General features: G+C 44.0%; 1 protein-coding gene across 1 annotated transcript in view; it reads left to right on the top strand.

Annotated features, from left to right (window-relative positions):
- Nucleotides 1–13,824, top strand: part of si:dkey-215k6.1 (transmembrane protein 132D) — a gene marked incomplete in the record, with an annotated part of 450,721 nt that overhangs the window by 216,495 nt on the left and 220,402 nt on the right. Inside the window, 1 exon segment of the mRNA XM_031817044.1 lies at nucleotides 1,402–1,545. Within this exon segment, the coding sequence (XP_031672904.1) occupies nucleotides 1,402–1,545 (144 nt within the window).

Here is a 13,824-nt window from a genome sequence, read left to right as displayed (position 1 = left end):
TCAGGACAGTAGGGGAGAATGTCTGCACTTAGTCAGGACAGTAGGGGAGAATGTCTGCACTTAGTTGGGACACTAATTGGGAGCGAGGTGTAGAGTGTTCTGTCGTTACAGTAATGAGGCATGTACTGTTTGGCGTAATACCTTACATCTCTATGTAACCTATGATCTATAACATAGAGTTGATTTTACCGATTCACACACTGTAGTTGTGAAAACATACACGTCGACCCCTATATATACATTACACGTTGTTTTATCTTGTGGGTGAGTACTTGATTGACTGTCTGTGTTTTATTGGCAACCTTGTCATGAAAAGATGTTGGAAAAGTCCAATGCTTTCCAGAATATAGCCAGACTGGGTTATATTTTCATTACCCTCCTCCCCAGTTCAGTTCTAGTACATCATTTACAGTTTATAGATTTTTATTTTGTTGCTTTCAGTCTCAATTTTTTTTTTACAGACTATATTTTACTGTAAGGTCCTTGGAAGTAAATTGTTATAAAGGGACATGAGAAGTAAAATAAAATAGATGAAACAGTCCTCTAAAAGGAGAGACATTGGTTTTACTTAACAATGGTCTTAAATTATGAAAGAATAGTTTTGGGGACTGTGGTGACTTTTTTTTAATGTCCCACAGCCACTGGGAACAATTTTGCCCTTAAAATAAAATATTTTCCAAACTGTTTGGAGGAGTTCTGAAGGAAAAGTGCATTTTCGAGTCGAGCGCGGGATCTCCCAAGCCCAAAGGACCCTTCTTGTTCTCAACAAACAGCAAGGGAAGCGTGACACATTCGCAGTCTCTGGCAAGACACAAGGAAAAAACAGAGACAAAAGAAGGGCTTGTGGGTTTCTTTGGAGCGGAAGTTTCTTCTTTTTTTACATCGGTGCTCTTGCCAAGGTCATTGGCACCTTCTAATAACTTGCTCGTTTAATAAACTCCCAGAGTATCTTGTCAAGGTGATGAATAGCGGAGTCAGCCGAGGCAGTATTAAAGGAAACTTGGGAGGGGGAGAAGGAGGGGAGAGGGCGGGATTCTGGACAGTACGGGAGGAAGGAGACATCCTTCACCCCCGACACACTAATACATGTCCTGTACACAGGAGCAGACAGACAGACAGACAGACACATTCTCCATGGAGGATCACATTACATACCAATCAGAGATATGAGATGTTCTCAAATTATCTTTGCTATGCATAAGGGTTTGAATGATGTCAACACGATTGTAAGCTGTCACAAAAGCTGTTGGCAAATGACTGCCATTGATTATTTTTTTTAAGAAGTGTGTTAACGAATGCACGTGTGTGTGTGTGTGTGTGTGTGTGTATGTGTGTGTCTCCAGAGCCTGTCTACTGTGCTGTATTATTGGCCTTAACCATGTTCATGCTTCCCATCTCCAGAGCCCTGTTCAAACAAGGAGTCAACTTTGTGTCAGTGAAGCCCAGCAATGTGGCTTCTGCCTGGGAGATCAAACAGGAAACGCTACCCGGAAGTCCCTCATTGTCCGTGTTCTGCCAGAGGAAGGCCAGCTCTACAGGGGAAAGGTAGGAGCCTTTTCAAAACACTATGACAATATAATGCTGTTATTTACTCCTAATGGTAGGACAGATTACGTTATCCCTGCCGTCTTATCAACTGATTACTGGACAGATCTACTGGACACACAGGCATTTAGTCTTGATCACTAGATGTTATGTTTGCAGATTGCCCACCTGGGCTCCCGAGTGGCGCAGCGGTCTAAGGCACTGCATCTCAGTGCTAGAGGCGTCACTACAGACCCTGGTTTGATTCCAGGCTGTATTACAATCAGCCGTGATCGGGAGTCCAATAGGGCAGCGCACAATTGGCCCAGCGTCGTCCGGATTAGGGTTTGCCCGGGGTATGCCGTCATTGTAAATAAGAATTTGTTCTTAACTGACTTGCTTAGTTAAATAAAGGTAAAAAAAAAAATCTGTTTACAAATTCAAATTTAGAGTATTACAGGTACTGGCTACATAAAACTACTAATTTGATTTTAAAACGTCAGCCCCACGGGGACAGCACAGGATCGAAGGTCAGGATCAGCACTACAGGCTTCTGGTAGCTCATAGTGGAGCACTAAACCTTAACCTCGCCTCACCTCACAGGTGAATATGGAGAGTGAGGGAGTTGGGTTTAAGGGGGCGGCGGGGGGCGGCGGGGGGCCTGTGCTGGGAGATGTCTAATTGGCGGACTGGGGTGGAGGGTTGAGTGTGGATTGCTCTGGATTTATGCAGGCCTGTTAGCTGTTGGCTAAAGCCTAGAGTGAGTGACCCCTCCCTCCTCCTCCCCCCTCTCCTCTGCTGACAAGCTGCACTGGAAATGTATGACCCCAGTGTCATACTAAATCTGTCAGGCTGGCCGGTAATTGCTCAGTCCTCGTACTTCGGATTTTTATATGCTGGAGAAAATTGGTTCTGGCACTTTAATGTTTCCTCCGATTCAGTTGTTGCCAATAGCCCGTTGCAACTAGTTTCATAATAGTTACAAAATGAAGAGGATGGAACATAGATTTGTTTGCCGGGTCGTATGGCGAACATCGAGTCTTTCACCGGCTCTCGAGAAGGGTGGAAGGAGAAGGGAGGAGGATGAGGCAGGAGGACGAGGGAGGAGGATGAGGGAGGAGGGCGTGGGAGAAGGACAGAGAGAGAAGAGAGGAAGATGAGGGAGGAGGATGAGGGAGGAGGACGTAGGAGAAGGGAGGAGAGAGAAGAGAGGAGGATGAGGGAGGAGGACGAGGGAGGAGTATGAGGGAGGAGGACGTGGGAGAAGGACGGAGAGAGAAGAGAGGAGGATGAGAGAGGAGGACGTGGGAGAAGAACGGAGAGAGAAGAGAGGAGGATGAGGGAGGACATGGGAGAAGGACGGAGAGAGAAGAGAAGAGGATACGGGAGGACGTGGGAGAAAGACAGAGAGAGAAGAGAGGAGGATGAGGGAGGAGGACGTGGGAGAAGGACGGAGAGAGAAGAGAGGAGGACGTGGGAGAAGGACGGAGGGAGAAGAGAGGAGGATCAGGGAGGAGGACGGAGAGAGAAGAGAGGAGGATGAGGGAGGACGTGGGAGAAGGACGGAGAGAGAAGTGAGGAGGATGAGGGAGGAGGATGTGGGAGAAGGACGGAGAGAGAAGAGAGGAGGATGAGGGAGGACGTGGGAGAAGGACGGAGAGAGAAGAGAGGAGGATGAGGGAGGAGGATCAGTTAGACGGTAGGGGCCCAGGATAGTAAGGGTGGTGGGTTAGGCTCTAGTCAACCCTAGAGGAAAAGCAGAAAGCCCCATGGCAGGTTTTGTAGGCAGAAGAAGAACTTGGACTGGTGTGGAGGAGAGATTTGAGATTCCCTGCTGTTGTTGCATATATAACTGGCAACCTCCGTTCCACTAGTTCCTCAGTGTGTAAACTCTGAGTGGTCATCTCCAGTTCCCCTAGTTCCTCCGTAGGCCTTTCTACACTGCATTGTTCTAAGCCCCAGGCTAGACTGACCCGGGGCTAGATTAGTTCACACAAGCATTTGTTAACCCTGGGCTAACGAGTCACACTTGTCCTCAATGTGTAGGCTTTTGCAACGTTTCTTATTGGACAAATTCAGGAAGTTCCCTCCCCATTTCAGCTTGTTTTCTTCTGTCTGGTTTCTAGTTAATTGGACGACTTGGGTTGTTGGTTGGTGCCCAGAGTTTGACTGAAGGAGGCTGGCATAGTTGCTAGATTCAAGAAAACCATAGATGCCTCCTGGATGATGATGATATTGCGTAGACCATTCAGATGTATAAATGCTACATAGCTAACAGGGGAGTTGCACAAAACGTTTTAGTAGGTATTCAGACAGCATTTTGTCAATATTTCCATTGTGTTAGTGCTGGCTAGTCTGAATTAGAGTATGTGAGTGGAGCTGAGTGCTGGCTAGTCTGAATTAGAGTATGTGAGTGGAGCTGAGTGCTGGCTGGTCTGAATTAGATTATGTTAGTGGAGTTGAGTGCTGGCTAGTCTGAATTAGAGTATGTGAGTGGAGCTGAGTGCTGGCTAGTCTGAATTAGAGTATGTGAGTGGAGCTGCGTGCTGGCTAGTCTGAATTAGAGTATGTGAGTGGAGCTGAGTGCTGGCTAGTCTGAATTAGAGTATGTGAGTGGAGCTGAGTGCTGGCTAGTCTGAATTAGAGTATGTGAGTGGAGCTGAGTGCTGGCTACTCTGAATTAGAGTATGTGAGTGGAGCTGAGTGCTGGCTGGTCTGAATTAGAGTATGTGAGTGGAGCTGAGTGCTGGCTGGTCTGAATTAGAGTATGTGAGTGGAGCTGAGTGCTGGCTGGTCTGAATTAGAGTATGTGAGTGGAGCTGAGTGCTGGCTGGAGCGTTGTCCTTCTCGCCTGCTCCAATTTCGCTCCAGTAGCACTGACTTCATTTAACAAACTCAGGGCGTGCCCGGCCCAGCATGCATTTGTAGTCTACTTGTGTGCTGCTATAGCGACTTGCTTTAGCTACTATCATGGAGTTCACTAAATATTTACATAAAGAAACTGATAAAATACTCAGGTGCTAAATCAAGGTGACTTACAAAGATGAGGACCAAGAGCAAGAGAGGGAGTGTGGTGATGTAGTGTCCACTACTAAAGAGAGGGAGTGTGGTGATGTAGTGTCCACCATTAAAGAACCATTGTGGAATCTGAAAAGACATGATGGTGTACTTACTACATGCACATTCTAACAGAAAGGAATGAGGTGGGTAGATAACTAAGTCGTTGTAGCAAAGTATTTATAAAAATTAAAAAAATCTGACCTCTTAAAAGTTTGGTTCATTTTGGTTCTATTATCTATACAATAGACCATCATTGATGTTGGATCAATAGGCCTGATGACATACTACCTCTTTCAAGGATCTTTCTGTTTTGATTGGGCTATTTTGCCTAAAATCCTTCAGGCCTACCTATAGACCAATACAAAAACAACTCTGCATCCCTGACAAGACTGGCAAGAGTTTGCCCGAAGGGTGTTGAGCCTCCCCAGTAGCTCTGTAAGCACAGAGAGGGTATTTTCCTCTGCAGTCCTTCTCTCCAAGCACCGTCGGAGAGCCCGAAGGGTGTTGAGCCTCCCCAGTGGCTCTGTAAGCACAGAGAGGGTATATTCCGCTGCTGTCCTTCTCTCCAAGGACCGTCGGAGAGCCTGAAGCCACGGACTCTGGCCAAACTCATGTTTCTAAAAGTGAATTCAAAGGCCTAACAAGGCCTTTGTCATATCATTTTTTATTTAGTTCTAAGTAAGTCACAGCCTTTATGCGCAATTTATAGACTATAATAATTGAATACAACTAAATGTTGTTTAAATGCTGAACGCTTAATGTTTATGGCAGCATAGTGTGTCACACTCGCAAATGCTTCACAATGTATTTCTTTGTAGGCTCTAGCCTTGAAATGATTTCAATAATAGGCTAATAATAATATAGCCTAAATAATTCATTTTTGTTCCTTCTTAGGCTACGTGTCTGGCTCCTGACCTATTTACAGTGTTTCTATGCTGTTTAATATGACATGTAGCCTATTTGAAATGATGTGCACTTCTTACATTCATCTTTTCATGTTGTTTAGTCAAATACTTTTAATTCAAATCATATGGTTTGGTTTCAATACTTCTAAACCAAATGGTAGATCCAGGTAGTCACAACAATAGATGGATGTTGGTTAAACTGGGATTTTAATGAATGGAGTGAAATTGGAACGGCAGTTTTTTCCCCCTGTGAGTGTGTAGCGGTTGGACAAGATATGTAGAGGATGAGTGGTAGGAAAGGAAATGTATTGGATGAGTGGTAGGAAAGGAAATGTAGAGGATGAGTGGTAGGAAAGGAAACGTATTGGATGAGTGGTAGGAAAGGAAATGTAGAGGATGAGTGGTAGGAAAGGAAATGTAGAGGATGAGTGGTAGGAAAGGAAACGTATTGGATGAGTAGTAGGAAAGGAAATGTAGAGGATGAGTGGTAGGAAAGGAAATGTAGAGGATGAGTGGTAGGAAAGGAAATGTAGAGGATGAGTGGTAGGAAAGGAAACGTATTGGATGAGTGGTAGGAAAGGATATGTAGAGGATGAGTGGTAGGAAAGGAAACGTATTGGATGAGTGGTAGGAAAGGAAATGTAGAGGATGAGTGGTAGGAAAGGAAATGTAGAGGATGAGTGGTAGGAAAGGAAATGTAGAGGATGAGTGGTAGGAAAGGAAATGTAGAGGATGAGTGGTAGGAAAGGAAATGTAGAGGATGAGTGGTAGGAAAGGAAACGTATTGGATGAGTGGTAGGAAAGGAAATGTAGAGGATGAGTGGTAGGAAAGGAAATGTAGAGGATGAGTGGTAGGAAAGGAAACGTATTGGATGAGTGGTAGGAAAGGAAATGTAGAGGATGAGTGGTAGGAAAGGAAACGTTTGGATGAGTGGTAGGAAAGGAAATGTAGAGGATGAGTGGTAGGAAAGAAAACGTATTGGATGAGTGGTAGGAAAGGAAATGTAGAGGATGAGTGGTAGGAAAGGAAATGTAGAGGATGAGTGGTAGGAAAGGAAACGTAGAGGATGAGCGGTAGGAAAGGAAACATAGAGGATGAGCGGTAGGACAGGAAACATAGAGGATGAGCGGTAGGAAAGGAAACGTAGAGGATGAGCGGTAGGAAAGGATATGTAGAGGATGAGCGGTAGGAAAGGATATGTAGAGGATGAGCGGTAGGAAAGGAAATGTAGAGGATGAGCGGTAGGAAAGGATATGTAGAGGATGAGCGGTAGGAAAGGAAATGTAGAGGATGAGCGGTAGGAAAGGATATGTAGAGGATGAGCGGTAGGAAAGGAAATGTAGAGGATGAGCGGTAGGAAAGGATATGTAGAGGATGAGCGGTAGGAAAGGAAATGTAGAGGATGAGCGGTAGGAAAGGAAATGTAGAGGATGAGCGGTAGGAAAGGATATGTAGAGGATGAGCGGTAGGAAAGGAAATGTAGAGGATGAGCGGTAGGAAAGGAAATGTAGAGGATGAGCGGTAGGAAAGGATATGTAGAGGATGAGTGGTAGGAAAGGAAATGTAGAGGATGAGCGGTTGGAGAAACGTAGAGGATGAGCGGGATTTCCGACTCCTCATCTCTGCTCAAATGCTCTGGTCTAAATACATGAGTGCACGTGCTTGATTAGATGTTTTGTTTGCAAACCTTTTTGTTTTTAGACATGGTACATTCGATGGGAGCTGAATGTTTGCACGTACATGGTGTGTGAGATATCTCCATCTTCTACCGTCAAAAAAAATGACCTTATTGATTTGCTGTAAGGGACATACAGACTAAAATTTATTCCTGCTGGTTCTGTGTTTTTCATCATTATAAGTTGTGAAACACAATTAAATGTGACTCGTGATATGTTCTGTCTCGTAAACAACGCTTTGTTTTTCTTCTTCAGTGTGACTAGTGTGGGTGTGGGGCGTTAGAGAATGAGAGGTTTGGATCCACCCGTCTACATAAAGCATCTCAGTTTAGCCTCTTAGCTCATAATGAATAAGAATACATGGACATGGTGGTACCTGATCCTAGATCAGCATTCCTACTCAGAGACACTTCTTTAATACTGGCCCTGAGGTTACCGTGATGACAGACGACTGTAATGTGGAGTTATGGTCTGGTCTGATACAGCTCTATTTTTGTTTCATCAGACCAGGGGACATTTCTCCAAAATGTACGATCTTTGTCCCCATGTGCAGTTGCAAACCGTAGTCTGGCTTTTTTATGGCGGTTTTGGAGCAGTGGCTTCTTCCTTGCTGAGCGGCCTTTCAGGTTATGTCGATATAGGACTTGTTTTACTGTGCATATAGATACTTTTGTACCGGTTTTCTCCAGCATCTCCCATGGTGTTTATACTTGTGTACTATTGTTTGTACAGATGAACGCGGTACTTTCAGGCATTTGGAAATTGCTCCCAAGGATGAACCAGACTTGTGGAAGTCTACAATTTGTTTCTGAGGATTTCTTTTGATTTTCCCATGATGTCAAGCAAAGAGGCACTGAGTTTGAAGGTTGGCCTTGAAATACATCCCCAGATACACCTCCAATTGACTCAAATGATGTCAATTAGCCTATCAGAAGCTTCTAAAGCCATGACGGAATTTTCCGGAATTTTCTAAGCTGTTTAAAGGCACAGTCAATTTAGTGTATGTAAACTTCTGACCCATTGGAATTTTGATACAGTGAATTATAAGTGAAATAATCTGTCTGTAAACAATTGTTGGAAGCAATTTCCAAATGCCTGAAAGTACCGCGTTCATCTGTACAAACAATAGTACACAAGTATAAACACCATGGGACCACGCAGCCGTCATACCACTCAGTAAGGAGACACGTTCTGTCACCTAGAGATGAACGCACTTTGGTGTGAAAAGTGCAAATCAATCCCAGAACAACAGCAAAGGACCTTGTGGAGATGGTCCTAACTATAGTTTGTTGACAAGACATGTGTGGAGTGGTTGAAAAACGAGTTTTAATGACTCCAACCTAAGTGTATGTAAACTTCCGACTTCAACTGTAGATGAGAGTTTATTGTATAGATGAGGTTAATATATTGATGAGAGGAAAGGGCCTTCCCAAACTGTTTACACAAAGTTGGAAGCACAGAATCGTCTATAATGTCGTGTATGCTATAGCATTAATATTTCACTTCACTGGAACTAAGGGGCCTAGCCCAAATCATGAAAAACCATGAGAGCATTATGCCAACTCCAGCAAACTTGACAGTTTTCAGTATGCATTGGGGCAGGTAGCGTTCTCATGGCATCCGCCAAACCCAGATCTGTCCGTCGGACTGCCAGATGGTGAAGCTTATGGTGATCTTAGGCTTGTGTGCAGCTGCTTGGCTATGGAAACCCGTTTTATGAAGCTCCCGACAAACAGTTATTGTGCTGACGTTGCTTCCAGAGGCAGTTTGGAACACGGGAAGTGAATGTTGCAACTGAGGATAGACGTGCTACTCTCTTCAGCACTCAGTGTTCCCATTTTGTGAGCTTGTGTGGCCTACCACTTTGCGGCGGAGCCGTTGTTGCTCCAAGACATTTCCACTTTACAATAACAGCACTAACAGTTGACCTTGGCAGCTATAGCAGGGCAGAAATTTGACGAACTGACTTGTTGGAAAGATGTTATCGATCCTCCACCACATTTGACTTGTTGGGAAGGTGACACTGATCCTCCACCAAATTTCACAGTGGATGTGAAACACTGTGGCTTGTAGGTCTCTCCAGGGCTCATGCCCATTGTGAAATTTGGTGGAGGAGTGAGATCAGTGATGATCTGGGGGTGCTTCAGCAAGGCTGGAATCGGGCAGATTTGTCTTTGTGAAGGACGCATGAATCAAGCCACGTAGGTTGTCCTGGAAGAAAACTTGCTTCCTTCTGCTCTGACAATGTCCCCCAACTCTGAGGATTGTTTTTTCCAGCAGGACAATGCTCCATGCCACACAGCCTGGTCAATCAATGTGTGGATGGAGGACCACCAGATCAAGACCCTGTCATGTCCAGCCCAATCTCCAGACCTGAACCCCATTGAAAACCTCTGGAATGTGATCAAGAGGAATATGGATTGTCACAAGCCATCAAACAAAGCCGAGCTGCTTCAATCACACAACATCAATGTGAAAGACTGGTGGAGAGCATGCCAAGACGCATGAAAGCTGTGATTGAAAATCAGGGTTATTCCACCAAATATTGAGTTAAAACATTAGTATTGTGTTTTTTATTTTGACTGGTTGTCATTTTCTCCAGCACTATACCTAGTTAGATAACTAGCCAGTTCTCTTGCTTTCCCAGTTCTCTGTGAATTGACAAGGGCCCATATGGCATTCGGGTGCTATTTGAATGATGCCACAAATAAGAGGACTGTAATATCATAACAGATAACATATTGTCTGTAAAGAAAAACTGATCAGGGTAAGGGTAAGGGTTAGGGTAAGGGTAAGGGTTAGGGTAAGGGGTTGGGGTTAGGGTAAGGGTAAGGGTAAGGGTTAGGGTAAGGGTAAGGGTAAGGGTTAGGGTAAGGGTAAGGGTTAGGGTAAGGGGTTAGGGTAAGGGTTAGGGTTAGGGTAAGGGTAAGGGTAAGGGTTAGGGTAAGGGGTTAGGGTAAGGGTTAGGGTAAGGGTAAGGGTAAGGGTTAGGGTAAGGGGTTAGGGTAAGGGTAAGGGTAAGGGTAAGGGTAAGGGTTAGGGTTAGGGTTAGGGTAAGGGGTTAGGGTAAGGGGTTAGGGTTAGGGTAAGGGTAAGGGTAAGGGTAAGGGTTAGGGTTAGGGTAAGGGGTTAGGGTAAGGGGTTAGGGTTAGGGTAAGGGGTTAGGGTTAGGGTAAGGGGTTAGGGTAAGGGGTTAGGGTAAGGGTAAGGGGTTAGGGTAAGGGTAAGGGGTTAGGGTAAGGGTAAGGGGTTAGGGTAAGGGGTTAGGGTAAGGGGTTAGGGTTAGGGTAAGGGGTTAGGGTAAGGGGTTAGGGTAAGGGTTTAGGGTAAGGGGTTAGGGTAAGGGGTAAGGGGTAAGGGTAAGGGTAAGGGTTAGGGTAAGGGTAAAGGGTTAGGGTAAGGGTAAGGGTAACAAGTAGAGCTGAGCGATTAACCAACTTCAGTTCAATTATTATTAATTTCATTTTATTCTGTATTTTCTTCTGTAAGCTCAATGCTGTACAAGTCAGTTGTACAACTGAATGCATTCAACTGAAATGTGTCTTCCACATTTAACCCAACCCCTCTGAATCAGAGAGGTGCTGGGGGGCTGCCTTAATCGACATCCACGTCTTCGGCGCCCGGGGAACAGTGGATTAACTGCCTTGCTCAGGGGCAAAACGACAGATTTTTACCTAGTTCAGCTCGGGGATTCGATCCAGCAACCTTTCAGTTACTGGCCCAACGCTCTAACCACTAGGCTACCTGCCGCCTCTACACTCTAACCACTAGGCTACCTGCCACCTCTACACTCTAACCACTAGGCTACCTGCCACCTCACACTCTAACCACTAGGCTACCTGCCACCTCTACACTCTAACCACTAGGCTACCTGCCACCTCTACACTCTAACCACCTGGCCATGCTGCTGCTCCAGTTTCAACTTCCACCTGACTGTGCTGCTGCTCCAGTTTCAACTGTTCGGCCTTATTATTATTCGACCATGCTGGTCATTTATGAACATTTGAACATCTTGGCCATGTTCTGTTATAATCTCCACCCGGCACAGCCAGAAGAGGACTGGCCACCCCACATAGCCTGGTTCCTCTCTAGGTTTCTTCCTAGGTTTTGGCCTTTCTAGGGAGTTTTTCCTAGCCACCGTGCTTCTACACCTGCATTGCTTGCTGTTTGGGGTTTTAGGCTGGGTTTCTGTACAGCACTTTGAGATATCAGCTGATGTACGAAGGGCTATATAAATAAATTTGATTTGATTTGATTTGATTTAGGCTACCTGCCACCTCTACACTCTAACCACTAGGCTACCTGCCACCTCTACACTCTAACCACTAGGCTACCCTGCCACCTCTACACTCTAACCACTAGGCTACCTGCCACCTCTACACTCTAACCACTAGGCTACCTTCCACCTCTACACTCTAACCACTCGGCTACCTGCCGCCATGTTCTACATAGTGTAGCGCAGAAAACATGATAATTAACTACAATGACCAAAGTCCATTGCGTGGCTACTTGTCCAGTCTATGTTTCTTTTATGCTACGGAAGTGGCAGAAGAAAGCGTGATCAAGAGAGGATACATAGAGATGCGTTTCTTTGTTGTATCTCTACCTGAAAATACATGATCTAAGTGATTGACAGTTGGTATTCAGCAGTCATGATCTAAGTGATTGGCAGTTGGTATTCAGCAGTCATGATCTACGTGATTGACAGTTGGTATTCAGCAGTCATGATCTAAGTGATTGACAGTTGGTATTCAGCAGTCATGATCTAAGTGATTGACAGTTGGTATTCAGCAGTCATGATCTACGTGATTGACAGTTGGTATTCAGCAGTCATGATCTACGTGATTGACAGTTGGTATTCAGCAGTCATGATCTACGTGATTGACAGTTGGTATTCAGCAGTCATGATCTAAGTGATTGACAGTGGGTATTCAGCAGTCATGATCTAAGTGATTGACAGTTTGTATTCAGCAGTCATGATCTACGTGATTGACAGTTGGTATTCAGCAGTCATGATCTAAGTGATTGACAGTTGGTATTCAGCAGTCATGATCTAAGTGATTGACAGTTGGTATTCAGCAGTCATGATCTAAGTGATTGACAGTTGGTATTCAGCAGTCATGATCTAAGTGATTGACAGTTGGTATTCAGCAGTCATGATCTAAGTGATTGACAGTTGGTATTCAGCAGTCATGATCTACGTGATTGACAGTTGGTATTCAGCAGTCATGATCTAAGTGATTGACAGTTGGTATTCAGCAGTCATGATCTAAGTGATTGACAGTTGGTATTCAGCAGTCATGATCTAAGTAATTGACAGTTGGTATTCAGCAGTCATGATCTAAGTGATTGACAGTTGGTATTCAGCAGTCATGATCTAAGTGATTGACAGTTTGTTTTCAGCAGTCATGATCTAAGTGATTGACAGTTGGTATTCAGCAGTCATGATCTAAGTGATTGACCGTTGGTATTCAGCAGTCATGATCTAAGTGATTGACAGTTGGTATTCAGCAGTCATGATCTAAGTGATTGACAGTTGGTATTCAGCAGTCATGATCTAAGTGATTGACAGTTGGTATTCAGCAGTCATGATCTAAGTGATTGACAGTTGGTATTCAGCAGTCATGATCTAAGTGATTGTCAGTTGGTATTCAGCAGTCATGATCTAAGTGATTGACAGTTGGTATTCAGCAGTCATGATCTAAGTGATTGACAGTTGGTATTCAGCAGTCATGATCTAAGTGATACACTGTTGTTATTCAGCAGTCATGATCTAAGTGATTGACAGTTGGTATTCAGCAGTCATGATCTAAGTGATTGACAGTTGGTATTCAGCAGTCATAAAAGTATATTTGATTTACTTTGAGAACTACTAAAATAGTGATTTTGTCAGACAGCTTAGTCAGCAGCTCTGTAAAGATTAGATGATAATTTGGACTGAAATAATAAGATAAAATCTATAAAGTTGAGATTATTAAATCTAAAAGCACTAAACCTCTTTCTAGAAGCTTCACTTATTCAACAGTTTTACTTGAACCTTATATGGTTCTCCAGTAGATTACTAAGAAAAGCTTAAAAATGCCCTTTTTGCCTTTGTGCAGATTGCCATGTCTCATTTTTCTTGATTAATTGAAAATGGAACATTTTTCAACGTATCTCTCTTTTTCAAACAAGCGTTGCAGAGTCGGCTACAATTTAAATGTCATCGCCCCGAGGAGACAGAACCACATGTTAAAACAAATATTGTGGCTGAACTCCAATATACAGGTTGATAAAAGACCTTTATATAAAGACCTGTATTTATGGAAAATGTGTTTGAAAGGTGTATTTTATTTCTAAATGATATTGTAAATTGGAACGGTAGAGTTATGTCTTGTATGGATTTGTCAGAATTGTACAGGAAGGTCTGCTCAATCCAAGATTACAACCAATTGATTACAGCATTACCCCAAAACTGGAGGAGGCAGGTGGCAGTGGGAGGAGGAAGGGAACTGGTCTGTCTGCCCAATATAAAGGATCAAAACTGGCAGAGGAATAAAAATAGCATAAATAGGAAAGGATACCAGTTTCATTTGAGGACCAGGATGTTGACAGCTGTGCCATACAGATTGTAAAATAGTTGAGAATAGATTTTTGATGTACTGATTCCATGGTACAG

Source organism: Oncorhynchus kisutch, linkage group LG3 (assembly GCF_002021735.2).
Source record: "Oncorhynchus kisutch isolate 150728-3 linkage group LG3, Okis_V2, whole genome shotgun sequence".
In the NCBI taxonomy this organism is placed as follows: Eukaryota; Metazoa; Chordata; class Actinopteri; order Salmoniformes; family Salmonidae; genus Oncorhynchus; species Oncorhynchus kisutch.
Note: the sequence above shows the minus strand (reverse complement) of the source record. Positions and strands in the feature narration are given on the sequence as shown.